This window comes from Grammomys surdaster, unplaced genomic scaffold (assembly GCF_004785775.1).
Source record: "Grammomys surdaster isolate TR1022 unplaced genomic scaffold, NIH_TR_1.0 126531, whole genome shotgun sequence".
NCBI lineage: Eukaryota > Metazoa > Chordata > Mammalia > Rodentia > Muridae > Grammomys > Grammomys surdaster.
The window spans coordinates 13,088,801-13,111,099 of record NW_021621323.1 but is presented as its reverse complement, the minus strand read 5'-3'; the positions used below and the strand labels follow the sequence as shown (position 1 = coordinate 13,111,099).

Genomic DNA, 22,299 nt, shown 5'->3' with positions numbered 1-22,299 from the left:
GCCTTCTCTGTTAATGCGACACTGGAGTAGAGATGAAAATGCCATGCCAGTACCTAGGGGAAAAAGGAATGTGTGGCAAGAGACTGTTGGCAGTTTGTAGAAGAGTGACGAAGAGTAAGTGAGGTCCAAGGGAAGTGACAGAAGTGAGGTCAGGGAGCAGACAGCAGGCCTGGGCAGGCAGGGCCATGTACGATGTCACACAGCTGTCATGGACAGTAAGAGACAGGGGCCGTTAGAGGGTTTGGATCAGTGAAACAACATTGGCCAGTGTGGAGAATGTACTAGGAGAACGGGTGTGATGCCTAAGTATTTCTTCTTTCTCCTTAGTTTTTAATTTTATGTGTATGGGTATTTGCCTGCATGCATGTCTGCATCACTTGCATGTCTGGTGCCCAGGGAAGCTAGAAGAGGGTATTGGATCCCCTGAATCTGGAGATACAGATGTGAGCTGCCATATCAATGTTAGGAGTTGAAGAGCAGGCACAGCTTTTAGTTGCTAAGCTATCTCTCCAGCCCCTTGTTTTGTTTTGTTTTGTTTCTTTTGTTTTGTTTGTTTTGTTTTGTTTTGAGTCAGGGTCTCTGCATAGCTGTCTGGCCTGCTACTCACTGTGCTGACCAAGTTGACCCAGAAGTCACAGAGGTCTGCCTATTCTTTCTCCAGAATGCTGAGATTAAGGGCATGTGACACTACACCTGATTTCTTTATTGTGGACCTGACAAAGCTGGAGTCACCTGGGAAGACGGAGCCTCAATTGAGAGATTTCTCAGATGAGATTGTTGGTTGATGTGGGCGGTGCCGTCCCTGGGCAGGCCTACCTAACTTGTATAAGAGCCAGCAAGCCAGTAAGGATTGTTCCCTTATGGTTTCTGATCCAGTTCTTTGAGTTCCTGTCCCAAATTCTATCAGGAATGGACTGTGATCTGGAAGTGTAAGCTGAAATAAACTATTTCCTCTCCCAAGTTGCTTTTGGTCATGGTGTTTAGCAATAAAAGGCAAATTAGGATAGTATTGAGTGTGATTGTCATTAGGTTTTGATTTTGGAGGAAAGCTGCAGCATAACTAAAATGCTGTTCTAGTGAGGATAGCATTGAATTAATTATATGGTTGTTCAGATCTGAGTAAATGTTAAAAGTCCCTGCACTTGGAAGGAATATCTTGAAATGTGTATGTCAACTATGGATAACCCTAAGTCCAAAACATAAGAGAGAAGAACTGTTGAGACTTTGAGTATGCTGGATATACTCAATATATAGTTTGCAGAGGTGCATACATGAGATGGGACTTGGATTGAACCCCTTAGAATGGAAATTTACCTTGAGAACTAAGTCCTCATAATGGAGTCAGTCCAAATCAGAATCCACCCATTTCACAATAATCCCTATCTTTATCTTCTGTACTTAAAAGTAGTGTTTATTTTAATAAGTTTTTTCCTTTTCTGTCTATTTTGTGAAAATTTTATAGTAAAATTTTATAGTTCTTTGTTCCCAATGTGCTTAGAATAGTTACTTCTGGAGGTTACTAGAATTTAAACTCATAGACAAAGACGCATAAGAACATTTTAGTTAGTGATTTTCTTTTTTCTGGACAGGTGATTTCTCCAAAACAAAAGATCTCTGCATTGAGCCCTGCACCTACTTTTTCTTTCATCACAAGAAATGAAGACTCTGTGTTTGAGTTCTCTGAGGAGTCTCTGAAAACAAGAACATTCCCTGGTGATCTTCACTTTCTCAGCCATTATCTATCTGTGAGAGAGTACTGGGCTATGAGTGTCAGGGAACCCACTGTCTCTTCTCTTGGACTTTTTCTATCATGGATGCTGCTCCAAATGCATCTTCCTCTCTAGTTCTTGCTTCCTTCTGGGCTGTCTCTTCACTCCCTCTGAAAGTGTCCCTGCCTACCATCGTCCACTGTCATAGTACTTCTTGCAGCTAAAACGCCAACACTTGGCTCCTCTTTCTATCCTTCTTCAGTGAAGTGACTCAGCAAATGTCTCATCAGCACCAGTCATTGACCTCAGTGTAACCTCTTCAGCTCTGCTTCGGGCTGCTGTCAGTGTCAGGAACTCCTCCATGACTGCTCTCCTCCAGCATTGCTCTAAGGCCATTTGGACTTTTCTGCCTCTTGAAAAGTATTTTACTCAATAGGATCTCTTCCCACTAACTTCTGTTTTCTGATAATTTCATCAATGTATTTTTTTCTTAATCTGAAGTTAGGTAGATTGATGTTTTCTTGGTTGTGAGTGGATGATTAATATAAAAAAGAAATAATTTAATGCAAATCAATAGTTGAGTTAGAGATGGCTTCATGGTTGTGTCTGAAAAGGTCAAGAAGAGAGAGAGAAAGAAGGAAAGAAAGGAGGGAGGGAGGAGAGAGAGAGAGAGAGAGAGAGAGAGAGAGAGAGAGAGAGAGAGAGAGAGAAGCAGAAGCAGAGGCAGAGGCAGGCGGATTTCTGAGTTCGAGGCCAGCCTGGTCTACAGAGTGAGTTCCAGGACAGCCAGGGCTACACAGAGAAACCCTGTCTTGAAAAAACAAAAAAACAAAAAAAAAAGGAAAGAAAAAAAGACAGAAAAGAAAAAGGAGTTGCGGTAGGAGGAGGTGTGAGTGGGGTGGGGATGAGGTGGGATTCTTGTAATCCCAGCACTCAAGAGACAAAGCGGGAGGGTCAGTACTTGTAGGCTAGCTTGGGCTACTTGGGGCAAGGGAGGGGAGTTATATGGTAGGAGAGCATCCTCTGAACGAATCAAGTAGCCGTGGAGTGGAAGGGGTTTTCACAGGGATGAGTCTTAGCTCTGTAATAGAGTTTTATTTCCATCACTGTTTGTTTATTCAGTTTTGGATGATAACCTAACACTTCACCAAAGAGTGTTCTTTGACTCACTGCTGTACTACCCAGTGATCATCCAAAGTTATTGCCTATGAAGTAGACTGTGTCAAATAAGTGAGAATCTATAATATTTTTAGATAAAACTTTAATAATATATCATTCCTATGCAGTTTTGCTGATTCATTAGTATATCCAATAAACACTTACTGTTTTTACTTTTTCAGCAGTTTCTCTGTTCCAATAGCTGCTGAAAGAAAGAAGAAATTATAAACCTCACTTAGACAAAAGCTCACTGTCCCATCTATGTGCTAATTTTACAAATAAAACTAAAAATCTTTTTGTTGTGAAAGGTCTAATTCGTAAATATAATAAAGATAGTTACAGTGACATCATATTAAGTAAGCTATGGACTTTGCAGAAGGAATGTAAATAGATATGAACTCACTCCGTGTTTTCTTTGACTGCCACTTGGTACAAACTGCACTCTGGACCTTTGTTGCCTCATCTGTAAAATGGGGATGATACGACTTTTCTTAGATTTGAATGCCTTGAAAACTTGGATGTTCTATAAATATAATGAGTAATTAGATTAAAGATACCTAACTCAGTAGAAGGAAAGAGAAGGACTTATATTTGTTAGCCTTACAAGAGCCTTCAAATTTATAAATTAAATTTTGAATCTTTAGATTTTGATATTAAAGCATTTACTTTGTGAGGGAGCAAGAGACTTACATTATTTTCCATTTTACACAGAAAGTCAGACCCTTCTGCTCTTGCCTGTGCCTACTGTTTTCTAGAGCCTGGTGATGATTGGCTGAACACTGGTATTAAATCCGCCTTATGCTTTCTTTCAGGATTGAAAAACATTGGTTTTCAGGACAGTAAGAACATCCAAAGGTTTCCATTTGTAAGTGGAGCCTCAGCTCCTTTTGTCACTTTGCCACCTGATGATGTGCCAGCGGTCTTAGATTCGTGTTCATTTATGACAGATGATGACTCACGAGAGCCTTCTGGTTCTTCCATGTTGAACCTGTGTGGAAAATCGGGCCTTTCATGTGACCTTGAACTTGAGGATCAGAGTGGGACTCCAGGAGATGTTTCACTGCTTCCTAAGAGTTCTACTCAAAGCAAGTGGCTGAAATATCAAAACCCATTCCAGTGCAACTCAACTGCTCCGAACAGACTTGCCAGTGAGGTGACAGAGGGTCTCTGTGCTGAAACTGTCTCTAGCTTACATTTGAGCCACCCAAGTGAGCAAGAAAGTTGTGTAGACCCTGTGCACTTGCAGATGATCAAAGGCATGCTCTGTCAGCAGCAGCAGGATTGTAGCCGTCAAGATTTGGTTTCCAGAAAGAAAGTTCTCTCTCTGAACTTCAATCAGACTTCCAAGACTGAGGCACTTCAGACTGTGTTAGGAAGCTCTGCCAGCGATAACTGCAGAGTCAAAGAGCTACAGGTGAGCTTTTCTCGTGTGCGTTTTCACCCTGAGTTACTGTGTGGATTCCAACAGAAGAATAAGCAAAATAGCTCGGAAACAGTTTACTTTTTGATCAGTAGTTATGAATATTGAATTATATATTTGAAAGTCTCTGGTACAGTACTGGCCATATAAAAGGTATTTAATAAATTTTAGTTGTTATTTCTCTTTCTGCCATGACTTCCAGTACTGATCTCACTGTGATTGTTTTTATTTTTGACTGTCAAATCAGTCTTGCTGATTGAATTATTAAAGATAAGTCACATACATCTATTACAAATTTGTTATGAATCATTATTATACTCATGACGGAAATAGAAATATAATGTGATCCACTTGGAACAAAACATATTCAAAATCATATTAGGTGGCCAATGGAAAGAGTTAAGAATAAAAGTGTCCTGTCATTTGGGCTCTGTCTGGTTTCTTATTTTAGACCATAAAACACCTCTCATGGATTCTAAAAATCAAAAGTACAATTAGTATTTTTCAATGTATATGAAAAACAATTTATTGGTTAAACAGTGATTTTTTGGGGTTATAATAAGTTGAATCATTCTATTTCAGGAGATAAATAATTCTGATTTATGCTTCCCAAACGGGGAGAAAATAGTATCAGCATATCTTCCTCAAAGGCAAGTTCACATCCCAGCTGTTTTCCAGTCTCCTGCTCACTACAGGCAGATCTTCACATCTTCCATCATAGGTATGGCTGCTACGTTCTTATTCTGAGACTGCTTGCAGTGAGGATTAGAACTACAGAAATGCAGAATGCTTTCATAGTAAAGTCACCTCTGGAGATTTGTTCTGCATGTGTTTACTCTAGTACCCATCAGTAACTTTATTCTAATGTCAGATCAAAATTGAGCTTTAAAAGAGGGAAATTGCAAAATTTTTTAAATTAAAACTTTTATTTATTAAAATAGAAGCAAATGAGCCCATTGCATTTAAATGGAAACTTTTAAGTATGATGCATAATTAGGTCTGAATGTTTTGAGGTGTAAGAACAAAATTTGCCTTTTGAAATTTTATAAATTGTGGTGGTACCTGCCTGTTATCCTGGCTCATTGGAGGCTGCAGGAGATTGAGAGTTTGAGACATAGTAAACCTGTCTCAAAAACAAAAGTTAAAATAAGGTAAATAAATAAATGTTGTGGTTGCTAAAAGCACAATATTTATATGTATTGGAATATTACAGTGAGGGGCTACAGAGATGGCTCAGCTATGAAACATGCTTTATGCTCTTTTAGAGGATCTGACTTTCATTCCAGACACAATTAAATGGTTTATATCTACCATTTACTCTGACTCCAGGGGAGCCAGCACTCTTCTGGCCTCCTTATGCAATCAGGTGCATAAACCTATATGTGGACACACATATATGAACATAAATAAACTGTATAGTGAAATTAAACATATAGTTAGAATGCAATAATAATAAAAAGTGTGGATGACTTTCAGAGGGAGTATAACAGAGTCTGATAGACAAGGACTTAATACAGTACCATTTTGCCTTGGACATATTATTTGGATGGCTGTGAAACTGGCTTCTTTTGTTTTGTCTTGTTTTTGTCCAATTTGGCAAAATTGAGAGACTGTTAAAGTACAAAAGGGATGTTAGGGAGTTGGGAGTGCTGGCTCCGTAGTTAGGAGTGCTCATTCCTCTTACAGAGAGCCCAGACTCACTTACGGACACCCACATGGATGTTCACAACCATCTGTAGCTCTGGCTCCAGGGGATCCAGCAAATGGCTTTTGATCTCGGTGCTACTGCACACATTTGGTGTGCTTACATGCATGCAGGCACTCACAAACATAAAGTAAAGATAATCTTTAAATTAATGGATGTTATAGTATTGTGTTACAGTTGACTGCTAAAAGGCTGTTTTCAAATTGACTAATAAACAGCATTTGATATAATTATAAAATAATTTTGTATTTAATTTTGAGCTTTTTTTTTCTTTTGGTAGAGCATCTGAATATATTGCTGTTTGAACTGGCACAGAGGCTGTACAAAGCACTTTCCAAAGTTGACATATCCTTTTATACATCATCAAAAGGAGAGATGATGAAAAGCGGAAAAAATAATTCACCATCCTGCCACCATAATCAACCTGCAAAACTTGTCATGGTTAAAAAAGAAGGTCCAAATAAGGTATTGCTTCCGCTCCCTCCCCACACTGCCTTATACATAGTTTAGGTACTTGGACACTGAGACATGATCTTTCTTTGTTAATAATCATAAACATCATAGTCATAGTAATAACATAAATGTAATAATAATCATAAACACAATAATCAGTACTTTTTAATGCAATAAATGATGTGTGTTCCAGGATACAAAAATATGAATTAAAGCTAGCCTTCAAATGTTTTAGGAACGTACTGCACAGTAGTGAATAGAAACAGATATAGTGAAGAAAAAATACACATATGAAATAGGAAGAATGTGGCTAAGCTACGGTGTCAGCACTGAGAAATGGAGTCTTCTGCTTGAGGGTCTAGAAAATGCTGAAATGAGACAGAAAGAATTGAAGGTTGAAAGCTCCTGTACCAATGCTAAACAAGGCCAAGCGAGTAGAAAACCATGCTGACCTAATGTGTATTCCTAGTACCACAAAGAGGATTAGTAATATCTTAATAGCTTTGACTCATTTGCACAACTGGTTTTGCCTATAATAGCAATAAAATAATTTCACTATCTGTATGCATCATTAGTCAATTATATAAACTTGACCTTAAAAAGTCAAAAGGAAGTATTCATAAATAATAGTGTGGCCATAGATCGAAAAAGTGGCCACCAAGATCTTTGTGTTGCTTTCAAGATTATTTGATGGCATGTTTGCATGTTCATGCTATGCTGTTTTAAAAGGGTTAGGTTACAGAGTGTAAAATACATCATTTAGTGAACTTTGTTTTAAGAAAACGTGTGTGTGTGTGTGTGTGTGTGTGTGTGTGTGTATGAATGAGTATGTAGAAAGAAATATACAAATATTGCTAGTAGTTGTTTCTGGTAGATTCCAAGTTGTCTAGTGAACATTTAACTAGGGAACAATAAATTACAATTTCTTGCTAATTTTCAAATACATTTTTATAAAAATGCACATTAGTGTTTTGCCTGCATGTATGTCTGTGTGAGGGTGTCAGATGCACTGGAACTGAAGTTAAAGACAGTTGTGAGTTGCCACATGGGTGCTGGGAATTGAATTCAGGTTCTCTTAATCATTGAGCCATTTTTCTAGCCCCTTAAATACATTTTAAAATTATATTTATTTATTTTTATTTAATGTGTATGCATGAATGTCTACATATATATGTGTTCACCTCATACATACTTAGATCCCATAGAGGCCAGGAGAGATGCTAGATCCTCTAGATCTGAAATTACAGGTGATTAGGAACTGTCATGTGGTGGCTGGAAACTAAATCTGGGTCTTCTGCAGGAACAACAAGTGCTCTTAATGCTGAGCCAGCTCCCTAGCTTCTTGAATAAGTTCTGTTCTCAGAATAATATACTCTTGATGAAGAAAAAAATAAATGTGAAAGTAAGACTTTATAATTTTAATATATGTTTAAATTAATAAGAAAGCTTATTTCTTGGAATACATTAAAAAATGCTTTACAAGTATAGTGCAGAAAACAGTACACAAATAGAAATAGGTTTTTTTCACTAAGTTTTAATATGCAAGAACTGTTCTACTGAACCCTTAAATTCTTTATATCTTCTTCCTGCTTAGGGCCGTCTCTTTTATATATGTGATAAGCCAAAAGGTAATCAATGTAAATTTTTCAAATGGCTCGAGGAAGTGACTTCAGGACAATTACCACAGATTGAGTCTCAGCCCAACATGATTTTTAATGATGTTAAGAGTATTGGCTCATATTTAAGAAGTCAAAAGGTACCAGTCTATGAAGAATGCCAGCTTTCGCTGAGGTATGCTTTATGATATCATAACATTTCCTGTAATTACGTCAGAGAAGAGCAACCCTGGGGTCAATCCCAGAATCCTGCACATGCTATGCAGTCATTGTACTAAGCCACATTCCAAACCCATCAGTGGTTTAAAAAGAAATTGAGATGGAGAAAGCATCAAGGAAACAACTTCAAGTCCTACAATTTTAAAAGAAAATAAAGCTTTAAAGTTTCTTTGGTCCTCTCTAAACATCAAGTGATATCAACAATGTTCCGACAACTGACAAAAGATAGTTTGTTTTTTTTTCTTTTCTCTCTTTTTTCCTTCCTTCCTTCTTTCCTTTCTTTCTATTCATGGCTATTCACAAACCTAAGGGAAACCCCATTTACAAATATAGTTTTAGTAACAACTCTTTAGCAGTACAGGAATAAGTCATTCCCAGGCTTGAAATAAGTGTCAATAGGATAATAGAGTGTTATATTTTAGAAGCAGAACTTTATGAAATTGGGCTCCTAAAGAAGTAAAGATAGTGATAGATTGCATGGGCATTTAATAACTTACTGAAAGCATATAGATGCCAGGGTCTTTCCTAAAACCTTTATGTATATTATTTTCTCACAACAATAATGTATAAGAAAGCTAAGATTATTATTCTAATTTTACAGCTGTAAATGTAACTTTATTTGCCTGATGTAATTGTCATCTCGGAGGCTTACTGTTGAATATGCTCGCTCGCTCTTTCTTCCTTCCTTCCTTCCTTCCTTCCTTCCTTCCTTCCTTCCTTCCTTCCTTTCTTTCTTTTTCTTTCTTTCTTTCTTTCTTTTTTTTGGTTTTTTGAGACAGGGTTTCTCTGTATAGTCCTGGATGTCCTGGAACTCACTCTGTAGACTAGGCTGGCCTCAAACTCAGAAATCCGCCTGCCTCTGCCTCCCAAGTGCTGGGATTAAAGGCGTGCGCCACCACTGCTCGGCTTCCTGGGTCCTTCTTATTCTCTGGCTTCACCTGCCTTTGCTGACCTGCACTGAACTTCTTGAAGTCAGGAGTGAACTCAGACCCACTGCACTGCACCCAACTGACTCAACTCTAAACTCACTGACAACTGGCTCTCTCTCCATACCTTGCTCTTAAATAGCTTTTCTCCTGAGAGTTGGGCATTTCCTATTTCTGACTTATTCTGTCAAATCTTTCTCTGATTCATCACTTTATCTGCCCCTCAATTAAATGTCCTTGTTTGGGACTAAAGATGTGTACCAAAGGATTCGAACCAGAGGGATTAAAGGTATATACTAAGGGTGTGTCTGCATTCCAGCCTGATCAAACAGATCTAGAAGGTCTTTGGATATGATCAGAGTAGCCATGTTGCTAGATTAAAATTCCTTAATATATAGCCATATAAATTTACATAGTCTAGCTTCTAAATAGTTTTTTTTGTTTTGATTATTGTAAAAGCTGGAGACAGACCTGTGAATTATTCTCTTCCTTTGATAGAAAATGTTTATAGTTTACAACATCTATGAAAGTAAATAAATATGCACAACTATAGTTCTTAACTTTACATGGTGTGTGAAGTATTAAAATAACTCTTCTTTAACATTCACATTTAGATTTTAAAAGATTTTTTAAAATTATTTATGCATATGGTATATGTCAGTGTGTATGTATGTGCATGTTTGTACTTATAGAGGCCAGAGGAGGTTATTGAAGACAATGGACTGGAGTTACAAGTGTTCTTGAACTGCCAGGTATGAGTATGGAAACAAACTCAGGTCTTCTGAAAGATCAGGAAGTCTTCTTAACCTGAGAACAGTCTCTTAGTCACTTACCCCCTCAAATTCACTTTTAATTTTTCTTCTTTTTTATTTTTTTCAGGAAAGGATTTGATTTTCAGAGAAAACAATATGGTAAACTAAAGAAGCTTGCAACAGTAAATCCTGAATTTTACAGTGAAACAAAAAGTAAGATTTATCTTAAGCTGAGTCGGAAGGAGAGTTCTTCAATTTATAATAAAGGTTAGTAGATTGGCTCAAGTTCATGATTAAGTTCTGTATAGCTGAGGCTCTTGGTCAAGTTGTAGTTCTGCAAATCTTTTTTTGTTTTTTGTTTTTGCTTGTTTGTTTATTTGTTTTTGGTTTTCGAGACAGGGTTCTTCTGTATAGCCCTGGCTATAGTCTTGGAACTCACTCTGTAGACCAAGCTGGCCTCAAACTCAGAAATCCATCTGCCTCTGCCTCCCAAGTGCTGGGATTAAAGTTGTGCACCACCACTGCCTGGCTTAGCTCTCCAAATCTTTTATATTAAAAAGAATTTGTAAAGTATCATTTTAATAGTGCTATATCATGAAAGTTCTGGTATAATAGATAGTTTCTAAAAATCATACTTAAAAATTAAAGTTTAAAAAAAATTCATTCCAGAAACCACTTTATTGAAAAATTACAGTAAACTTTTGATATCATATATATAATAAAGTGATTTAACTCTGACCTAATGTTGAAAATGTGATGAGTTTGTCATTACTTCTTTAATTGTCTGTCTAGCACTGGATCTCAACTTTCGTAGTTTGAAGTAGACTCCTCTTACAAATATATTTTTTAAAGGCCTTTAGGTGTTCTGAAGTAGATTGGACGTTACCCTCCTTTTCATGGCCTAGTTTTATCTCTAGTCCTCATACAGCTTGGTATTCGGTAAGGATCTTTAGATTTTCTTGTAGATATGGAAGTTTCTTTTGGATATAATTCTTATAATGGAAATGTTGTACAATAGGCCATGAAAATGTTACATACATTTTTACCTTAGAGTTCCAAACTGCTCTCCATAGTGGTTTCATCAATGTTTAGTCCTAGAACAAGAGACTTATAAACCATCCTACTCAAGTGGGTGTAGTTTGAGTTGGCGCTTCTCTGTTCTCCAGTGATTTACAAATGCTCCATGTGTTTATTAGCTGTGTGGTTCTCACCTACTTTACTAGTAGTTTTTTAGCAATCCTTTTTACAAAAGATGTTTATGTATTCATGTTGTTCCTTTGTTGATCATTTATACTGTGAACATCTGTTCATGTAGCAAATCTTTTTCTTTAAAGGCTTTTCTAGGCTTTTCTAAGTGGAAGAAATCAAAGTCAAGAGCTTGCATATGTTAGGAAGGTACTCTGCCACCAAGCCCTCTCTCTTTCCTTTTTTAATTTTTGTTTTTTTTTGTTTTTTTTTGAGACAGTGTCTTTGTGTTTTAAACTCAGTGTTACCCCTGCCTCAGCCACCTGCATGCTGGGATTAATGGCAGGAACCTCCATGATGGGCTTCTGTGAGCCAATTATGTATCTTTGTCCCAACTCCATACATACTGCTTAAATTACTATAGCTTCTTAAGTCCTAATAATCAGACTATACAAAGTTTCTTTCCGTTCCAGAAGTCATTATTGACACTTTATATTTCCATATGCATTTTAAAAACATCTGATAAAGTTTTATTTTTAAAAAGCTGTTGGGGTTTTGGTGGAAGTTAATCTCTAAATCCAGTTCACACTGGTCCCAGTATGCACATGGAAATGGGGATGGCTGAGTAAGGTGGCTTTCTCCTTTCCCTGTGTGGGCTCCAGGGTAGCAAGTGTTCTCATTTGCTCGGCCACCTTGCCAGCCTCAGAGAATGGCATCTTTTTTTTTTTTTTTTTTTTAGATTTTATTTATTTATTTTATTTATGAATAGTACACTGTAGCTGTCTTCAGACTCACCAGAAGAGGTCATCCAATCTCATTACGGATGGTTTTGAGCCACCATGTGGTTGCTGGGATTTGAACTCAGGACCTCTGGAAGAACAGTCAGTGCTCTTAACCGCTGAGCCATCTCTCCAGCCCGAGAATGGCATCTTTTAAATACTGTTCTGTTATCTCTGAGCGCCACAAAAAATTTGACTTAAAATTTTCATTGTTTGTGGGGGCAGGATCTCACCTCACCCTCCTGACTGCCCAGATTAGAGTCACACATCTTTGTGTCCAGCTTTAGCATCCTACAATGAAGTTTTGCAAATCCCTGTAGAAATCATTTGTTCAATGTATTCATACTTTACATTTTCTAAAACTTAAGTGGTTTGTATTTTTTGTTCTCTTGATCTGTTTTGCCTGAAGGTTGTCTACTTTTAGTTTTGTGAATTATCTCGTTTTCATTGATCCAAATATCAGCAAATTGTCCTTGACATTTTGTTTTATTTACTTATTTTTATAAACAAAAGAAATTGATTGTACTGGTAGTTTCAAAGTTGAGATCAAGGTCGGGGGAAGGCTGCCTTCTCGCTCTCACATGAGACTGCTGTGAGTCCTCACGTGGTCTTGGCACCTCTTAAGACCACACCTTTGATGTGACAATTGCTTTAGATGTGACATTTTGTTTAGTGTTTATTTCTGTTTCCTTTTGTTGTTATTGATGTGTTTTCTTCAGATCTTTTTTGCTTTTGAAGAATATATTACAACATGCTTTTTCATACATCTTAAGGCAGATACTTGGCTTGAGGATTTTGAGGTTTTTCCTTTTCTCTACTATCCTTATTAGGGTCTAAGCATCCCTCAAGTACCAACCTACTTCCATTGAATACCTTTTTTTCATATAATTTCCACCTGCACCCTAGTTTCCAAATAATTACTCAGAGGTTTATATTTTAAGAAATTCCTAGGCCTTAAGCTATGCTTGTTCCTAAACTAGTTCGTAACTCAATTAACATGCTTCTACTAATCTATGCCTGCTATGTGGTTGGTTGCCTATCCTCAGTCATACATCCAACTCCCTCCAAGTCTGGGTGGTGAATCTTCCTGCCTCTATTTCCCAGAGTTCCATTCTCTGCCAGATGTCCCACCTTCTAATCCTGCCTCAGCTTTTTATTGACAAATGATGCTCTCACACAATACACAAGAGATTATCCCTACATAATTGTTTTAAACTATCCATTAGATATTATCTTCAACCTGTAGGTTATTACATGCTTTAGTATTCCCACATTTAGGAACTTCCATTTTATGTTTTTACTACTAATTGCTGGCTTTGTTGTTCTATGGGCAAAGTTATTGTCTTTATGCTATCACACTTTAAAATTAGTGAGAGTCTTTGTTTTTGTTTTAAGACAGGGTCTTGCTATACATTGAGCTCACAATGTTCCTTTTTTAGCTCTCTGAGTCCTGGGATTACAGGCCTGTACCACCCCATTCAGACTTTCAAAGTTTTCTTTTTGTTGTTGTTGTTTTTTTGGGTTTTTTTGTTTGTTTGTTTTTGTTTTGTTTTTTGTTTTCAAGACAGGGTTTCTCTGTATAGCCCTGGCTGTCCTAGAACTCACTCTGTAGACTAGGCTGGCCTTGAACTCAGAAATCCACCTGCCTCTGCCTCCCAAGTGCTGGGATTAAAGGTGTGCGCCACCACCGCCTGGCATAAAAACATGTTTTAAGTTATTATCTTCTTGGCAAATTAAAACATTTTCATTATATAAGGATTCTTCAACTATAATACCCTTTATTTAAAATGTATTATCAATATAGATATATCAGGTTTATCGTTACTAATATTTACTTGATAAGTTACTTTTCAACACTTTTTACCTATTTGTTTTTATAACTTTGTTTCTTCTATTGTAAAAATTTTACTTATAAATAGACTAAACTCAATTAATTACATTTATTATGATTGATAAACTTGTATGTTTCAATAAACTTGTATTTTGGTTTATTTTACTTTTTTCTTATGCTTTTTTTTCTATTTTGTTTCATTTGTTTTTGAGACAGGGTCTTACTGTATACTCTTGGTTAGCCTAGAACTTGCTATGTAAGCCAAGCTGACCTTGAACTAACAGAGATCCACTTGACTCTGCCTCTGGAGTACTGGTATTAAAAGTGTGCACCACCACACGTCCCTATGCCTCTTCCCCTTTTTAATTATAAAAGTTAAAAAAAATTGTTTGGGGGTGTTTTGCCATGTGGATGTTAGAGATTGAACTGGGGATATCTAGGGGAGTGGCCAGTGCTCTCTATGTTTGAGCCATCTCTTCATCCTACTTTCTTTAAAAAAAAAAAAAGATTTGACTAATTTATTTTTGTGTGTGTATGAGGCAGGCACCCACATGCTGTGGTACCTGTGTGAATATCAGGGGACAACTTTTAAGTTCTCTCCTTTCTTGTTTTGAGGGGTCTTTTGTTTCTGCTGTTGTGCTGTATATGTGAGTTTTTAGCCTGTTCTCCTGTTCCTGATACCCAGAATCTTATCCCATAGGAATTCTAGGATTATAGATTTAATCCACCTCACCTAGCTTTTTAAGTGGGCTCTGATGCCCAAACTCAGGCCATCAGGCTTGAACAGCAAATGGTCTCACCTCTTTGCTGGTGTTTTGTTTTGTTTTGTTTTGTTTTGTTTTGTTTTGTTTTGTTTTGTTTTTGAGATGGGGCTTCTTTGTGCAATTCTGGGTATTTTAGAACTAACTCTGTAGAATAGGCTAGGCTTGGACCCAGAGATCCTGCTGCCTTTGCTTCCTGAGGGCTGCTGGGATTAAAGGTGTATTCCACCATTCCCAGTTTGTTTTGAAACTACTTTTACCTCTTGAGCCATCTTCTTGTCCTTTGGTCCCCTTTCTATGTTCTTTTAAATTCTGTTCTGTCTCTAAAAATGGGTAATTGAAACAAGTAATTAGGAAACATTCACATGCCTTACCCGTTTGCCCAGATTCTATCCCTCACTGTCTCCTTACTGCCTCCTTCCCAGCTGATGCTATCAAAATAAGTGCTATACTTAAGTTATAGTGTACAGGTAAGTTATGCTCAAAGACAAGTAAGGAGTTACCATTGTTACAGTGTCATTAAGCTGATGCTTGAGTTGATTGGTAGTCTTATTTGTTGCAAGACTTTCTGAATGAAGGAACATTATGTTGATAGGTTGAAAGAATAAGTTGAAGATGTATTGTCTGAAAAGCTAGATTCTAAAATGCTGCAAAAAAAGAAAAAAGCTACTTTTTGAGTACTGACATGGTACCACCAGTAGACACTTACATATCAGAGAAAGTACTTTGTATTTATATATTTTTTAATTATTAAAAATATTGTTTAAGGTCTGGAGAGATGGCTACCACAAGGAGATCTTAGGTAGAGACAGGAAAATCGTCAGAAGGTTAGACCAGATAACCTGGTGGGAAAAAATGCTAAGGTGATTCTGTCTCAGACATGGCATAAAGCAAGACCAGCACCCAAGGTTGTCCTCTGACTTCCATATGTACAGTGTGGTGCACACTCACATATATAAATGAATTCACATACATAAATATTGAATTTATATGTGTGCACACTCACATATATATTGAATTCACATATATAAATGAGCATGTACACAACCTACACATATTGTAAGATATATTTTTATTTGATGTATATGTGAGTTACTGTATGAGTATATGGATGGTCTGTTGTGATTTTAGTGTTCTAATATCCAGCATGGTAATAACAGTCAATTGTAATGTACTATGTACTTGGAATTTGCAAAAGCTGGAGATCTTAATGGTTCTTACATGCATACAGAAGTAACCGTGTCAGGAGATGGATATTAATTAGCTTGGTTGTGGGAATCATCATACAAGATATATCAAAATTTGTTGTGGCTGGCATTGTAGTACAGCGGTAGAATGGGTACATAACAAGCACAAAGCACTAGGTTCAGTTTTTCTGCCACCCCAAATGCCATGGTAAACATCCTAACTGGAGTTGTTTGTTTGTTTTATTCACACTTTCCTCAGTAAAGCTGGAATTTAAAGATGTTTCTCCTTCCAGGTGATCTTTGGGTTATTTCAAAAACCCTAGACTTTGAACTAGATACTTTCATTGCATGCAGTGCCTTCTTTGGGCCATCTTCTGTCAATGAAGTGGAGCTGCTGCCTTTGAAAGGCTATTTCCCTTCTAATTGGCCCACCAACAGTAAGTACCATCATGCCTATCCTAATCTCTATTTAAACAGAACAACAGACACAGGAGACAGTATGATGAGCAAGTATGATGTGTGTGGAATTGTTTACTAAAGCCAATGAAAGCACCCATCTCCAGTTTCTAATGTTGTATGCATCGTGATCCTGAAAATGTGACAGAACACTGACCAAAAGCAATGAGGGGAGGAAAGGGTCTATTTTGGCTTACTGGTTACAGTCCATCAAGGGAAGCCTGGCAGGCATTTACAACAGGAACATGGAGGCAGGAACGAAAGCAGGTGTCGTGGAGGAACACTGATTATTGGCTTGCTCTCCATGACTTATTCAACCTGCTTTGTTCTACAACCAGGATCACTTGCCTAGAGGTAGCATTGCCCGTAGTGGGCTGGGTCCTTCCACTTCAATCATACATCTAAGAAATGCCCCACAGGCTTGCCTACAGGGTAGTCCGATGGAACTATTAACATTCTCTCATTTAAAGTTACCTTTTCCTAGCTTGTTTCAAGTTGACATAAAACTAGCACATGTATGAAAATATAATTTGTAAATATTTCTACAGTTCAAGTTCTATAGGGCTAACAAGTGTGCCTAGTGCCCTTGTAGGTCAGAAGAGGATGCTAGATCCTCCTAACTGCCATTACTGATCATTGTGGGCCATCGTGTGGATCCTGGGACTAAACCTGGGCTTCTGCAAGAGTAGCCATTGTTCTTAACCACTGACCCATCTCTCCAGCCCTTTAAGATTTCTTTATGTATTTATGTGTTAGATTTATGTATTATATATGTCTTTGCCACACATGAATGCCTGGTCTTAGAAGTAAGAACAGGGCATCGGGACCCCTGGGACTAAGTTACAGATGGTTGTGAGCTGTCATGTGGGTGCTGGGAATCCAGCCTTGGCTATCTGGAAGAGAAACAAATACTCAACTGCTGAGCCATCCTCCAGCCTCTCTTGAGAAATTTTTATGAAGACAGATGAGCCACCTTATTTTTCTTTTAGTAAAGAAATCTGTAGCCAGCCTGAATTATGTAAGACTTGTCTCAAACAGAAAGTTACAAATTTGCTGTCATTTAAGGTCCTGAGAAACTTTAGTAAATTTACTTCCATGAATCTGGAGGTTTCTGTAGACTTCTCTATACAAAACAGTCTCTTTCTTTCTTCCTAAGATTTACTTATTTATGCATTTTATGTGTATGAGTGCTCTATTTGCATGCATGCCTGTATGAAAGAAGAGGGCATTGGATCCCATTGCAGATGGTTGTGAGACACCATGTGGTAGCTGGGAATTGAACTCAGGACCGCTAGAACAGCAGTCAGTGCTCTTAACCACTGAGCCATCTCTCCAGTCCCCAGTGTCTATTTCTGATTGTTGAATTTAGTTCATCATGAACTAAAGACACAGAATTTAATGATCCTAGTTTTTAGTATTTCATGTTTTTAACCTTTAACCTCCCATTCTCTCCAGCCCCCTTTGTTTTGGTTGAGAGAAGGTCTTGCTGTGGAGACCAGGCTAACCATGAACCCATAGAAGTCTCCCTGCCTCCACTTCTGGAGTGCTAGCGTTAGCGGTGTGCATGGCTTGCTCTTACTTTTCCTTTATTTTTATTTATTTGTTTAGTGAGCCTGGTTGGCCTTCTACTCACAGAGTGGATCTGCCTTTGTCTACTGAGTGCTAGGATTAAAGGTGTGCTCTACTATACTCAATTGATCTTTTGTTTTCCAATTGAATGAACTTAGTCAACCAGTATGAATCTAACTAGAGACCAATTAACAATTAGTCATTTTTAATGTGGACATTTTTGTGTTTGTTACAGATGTTTTCTTAGCAATGTTAGCATTTTAGTTTTCTGTTTTTCATATGTTTTGATAAATGATTGAGGGAGAAATACAAGAAAGTTTAAAAACTGCATAAACACTCCTCTACAGCATAAGCACTATGTTGATTAAAGAGACTTGCTGCTGCCAAGCAGTGCCCTGTCCCGGCGCTGTTCTGTATTTACTATATAGAGTGCATTGTGACTTCAGTTATGCAGCTTATGAGCGCTCACACACAACATGAACTGAGTAGAGAGCATAGTAATATAAACAGATAGATGCGTAAAGACCTCTGCATGTCCTAAAAAAATTTTTTCTGTTATCTGACTAGTTCAGATGATGGCCTCTGAGTTATAAGGGCATTTAATCAGTTTGTGTTAGTTACTTACATCTAATATTCATTTTTTATGTTGTCTCTGTAGTAACAGTCCATGCATTATTGGTTTGTAATGCTAGCACGGAGCTGACAACTCTGCAGAACATTCAGGACTACTTTAACCCAGCTACTCTTCCATTAATGCCATACCTGTTAACAATGTAAGTCATTTATTATCTTTTTTCCCCCTTCCCTTCTCCCTCTCGTTCCAACCTTGCTTGTTCCAGCTCACTCTGGCCCAAAGGTTTATTTATTTATTATATGTAAGTACACTGTAGCTGTCTTCAGACAATCCATAAGAGGGCATCAGATCTCATTACAGATGGTTGTGAGCCACCATGTGGTTGCTGGGATTTGAACTCAAGACCTTCGGAAGAGCTGTCAGTGCTCTTAACCGCTGAGCCATCTCACCAACCCAGTCATTTTTTATCTTTGCATCATCAAAATTATATTATGGAGGCCTAGTTTCTTTCTATTGTTTGGTAAACACTATTATCAGAAACAACTTGGAAAGAAAAGTTTTATTTCATCTTAGAGCTTAGAGTCTATCTCAAAGGGAACTCTGTGCAGAAACCTGGAGGCAAGAACTGAAGTAGAGGCCATGGAGGAACACTGCTTACTGGCTTGCTTAGTCTGCTTCTTTATGCAACCCAGAACCCCTTGCCTAGGGATTGCACCACCTACAGTGGGCTGGACCCTCCCCCATCAATAATTAATCAAGAACATGCCCCACAGATTTTCCCATGGACCAGTGTGATAAAGGCATTTTCTTAATTGAGGCTCCCTCTTCTTTGGTGCCAACTTGTATCAAGCTAACAAAAAATTTATCAGCTTAAGTGGTAACCGAAAGTGCAATAACAGAATGTTAAATATATTTTACCAGCAAAATTTTAATTATCTTTTAAATTTGGAAATTACTGTATATTAGAAGTTAAACATAAATCAGATGTGGCTCAGTGGTAGAATGCTGTGAGCATGTGTGAGGCTCTGGTTTGATCCCCAGCACCAAAAATAAATAACATTTATAAAAGGAAAGAAAAGCTGGGCAGTGGTGGCGCACGCCTTTAATCCCAGCACTTGGGAGGCAGAAGCAGGCGGATTTCTGAGTTCGAGGCCAGCCTGGAATACAGAGTGAGTTCCAGGACAGCCAGGACTATACAGAGAAACCCTGTCTCGAAAAACCAAAAAAATAAAAATAAAAGGAAAGAAAAAAATATGTATGTATTATTTCCTTTTCAATGGTTGATTTGTTGCAGTTCAGGCCAGTTCTGAAATTAATTCTTTTTATTGAGGGGGTAGCTTTTTAAAGGATCATTATAGTACCTTTTTTTTTTTTTAAAGCTAGTATGTTGTAGCACTCTTTTTAAGATTTATTTATTTATATTTTTTGTTTTGTTTTTGTTTTTGCTTTTTTTAATGTATGAGTGCTCTGTCTGCATGTACTACTGCATGCCAGAAGAGGGCTCAGATCCTATTATAGATGGTCATGAACCACCATGTAGTTGCTGGGAATTGAACTCAGGACCTCTGAAAGAGCAGCCAGAGTGCTCTTAACTGTTGAGCCATCTCACCAGCCCCATCGTGCAAAATTTCATTTATCTGTGTGTTTCTTTTTTAACTGTGTATGGGCATTCAGCCTGCATGTGTGTATGTTCATCATTTGTGTGCCTGGCATCCAGGAAGGCCAGAAAGGGTATTGGATTCCCTGGGAGTGTTGTTACAGTCAGTTGTGAGCTGCCATGTGGGCTCTGGGAATAGAATCTGGGCACCCTGGAAGGGCAGCTAGTGTTTTTACCTGCCTTCTCTCCAGCCCCTTAGCTGTCTCTTAATGCTGCATATTACTTAACATTCGAAAGAATGATTTTGTAGTGTAGATGTTGATACTATTTTCATTCTAATGACTTGTATCTCACTTTTAAATTTCTCTAAAGTCAAAGCTCTCTTTAAAAAGTGAGAAGTGGGACTAGGCTACAGCTCATGCTGTCACACCCACGAGGCACGAGGCCCTAGGTTTCAGCTCCAGTACCACGTTGCTAACCAACTATGGTAATATATTCCTGTAGTATTAGCACTGCGGAGGTGGAGACAGGAGAGTCATGAGTTCTAATTCATCGTCAGGTACTTAGAGAGTTCCAGGTTAACCTGGCATACATGAGACATCCTGTCTTAATAAGTCAGTGAATGACTTAAAATAACAATGAAACCCCAGGGTTTTTTTTTTTTTTTTTAGTTATTGTTTTTTAACCCTTGTAACTTCATTTTTATATACTTTAAATAACAATAAAATCCATTTGCCTATTGTAGGTTTGCCTGAAGTATAAGCTATGTTAATCATCTAAAGTCTACTACCTATTAGTACTGTGAATTTGTGGGAACATTTCAATATTTATATATCTCTATTTGGAGTAGTTCTTTTTGGTGTAAGAGTATATAACATAATGTGTAAATTACTTAAACTCATGCCAGCGGATAGTGGATATTTTGTAAATATCAGTTCTCTTGCACCCTCCAGAATGAAGCCTATCCATTTGTTACCTCAAATAACAATTTTTTTTCTGAGGATTGTAAAGTGACAGCTAAGTTATGAATAAGTCCACTCACACATTTCAAAAGTCCTAACTGTTTCTGATGTTCTTTTTGCTAGGTCTCAGTCATCTACAGTTAGCAGTAAAACTGTCAGTAAAAGAAGATTTATCCCACCAGCCATTACAAGCATTAAAACAAAATGTGAACTCCTCCACTTAGGAGCGACCTTGCAGTTGGCTAGGGAGTTGATTAACATACACAGGTTGAACAAGGATCAAGCTACAGCACTAATTCAGATAGCTCAAATGATGGCATCCCAAGGAAGTGATGAAGACGCACTGGAGCCCATCAGCCCTTCCCTGCCTATCACAGTCATTCATGGTAGGAGACACTGTGGAGGATGTAAACGTTTATAGTGTATACTGCTCTCTTGTGGTTTTCTAGTGGGTAAGGATGTAGCATTCTGAATCAGAACTCTGCTTTCACATCCTGGCTCCATCATTTACCAGCTGTGTGATCTTGTTAGGTGACTTACCTCCTAGGTTTGATTTCTGTAAAATGTAGCACACACTTCATGTGATTGGATGCGTAAATGATTCAATCTAAATGGAATGATTATCGGACCATACAGCACATGGCCACAAGAAGGTTTGTGTGGATTATGCTAGTTTCTCCGCCTTACCTTCACCTTTCTCATATAGAACCATGTCGTTTTCTAAGACACACACTTTGACAAGTCAGTCCTGGTGTTTAAAATCCTGCAGTCTCCGCTTGCTAAAAATTGTAGAGGTACGATTTTTCCTTTTTTGAGACAATGTAAGCCTGGCTATCCTGGAATTCACTGTGTAGACCAGATTGGCCTTGAACTCCCAGAAATCCACACACCTCTGCCTCCCAAGGGCTGGTTTGTCCCTTTACCACCCCCTGAGCCTCCCTTTTTCTTTCCTTCTTGCTGTATATCCATGGAAATTTCTGAAAGTGCTTTCAACATGCTTAGCTGACTTTCTCTAGACTGTTGGGTATTATATGATTCTGGGAGACTTAGTTCTGCTTCTTTCTTCCTTCCTTCCTTCCTTCCTTCCTTCCTTCCTTCCTTCCTTCCTTCCTTCCTTCCTTTTCTTTCTTTTGGGGGTATTTTTTTCATAATTTCTCTATTTATTCATTTTACATCCTGATCGAAACCCTCCTCCCTTCTGCCCTCCCAGATCCACCTTCCCATCTCCCTTCCCTTCTCCCACTGCCCCGCCCCAACCTTCCCTGGCATATTAAGTTGAACCAGGACTAAGTCCATCATTTTCCACTGAGGCTAGACAGGGTAACCCAGCTAAGGGACAAGAGATCCAAAGGCAGGCAACGAAGTCCGAGTCAGAGACAGCCTTTCCTCCAATTGTTAGGGGATCCACATGAAGACCAAACTGCTTGTCTACTTCATGTG

At 38.0% G+C, this 22,299-nt stretch overlaps 1 protein-coding gene across 2 annotated transcripts in view; it reads left to right on the top strand.

The window, feature by feature from the left end:
• The window catches only part of Zgrf1 (zinc finger GRF-type containing 1), a 60,418-nt gene that overhangs the window by 20,077 nt on the left and 18,042 nt on the right, over positions 1-22,299 (top strand). For both annotated transcript variants that reach the window (XM_028760428.1, XM_028760427.1), the window contains exons 8-16: positions 1,590-1,713; positions 3,680-4,281; positions 4,870-5,008; positions 6,273-6,457; positions 8,040-8,236; positions 10,086-10,225; positions 15,995-16,138; positions 18,385-18,499; positions 20,983-21,245. In XM_028760428.1, coding sequence (XP_028616261.1) covers positions 1,590-1,713; positions 3,680-4,281; positions 4,870-5,008; positions 6,273-6,457; positions 8,040-8,236; positions 10,086-10,225; positions 15,995-16,138; positions 18,385-18,499; positions 20,983-21,245 — 1,909 coding nt within the window. The remainder of the gene's footprint in view (positions 1-1,589; positions 1,714-3,679; positions 4,282-4,869; positions 5,009-6,272; positions 6,458-8,039; positions 8,237-10,085; positions 10,226-15,994; positions 16,139-18,384; positions 18,500-20,982; positions 21,246-22,299) is intronic.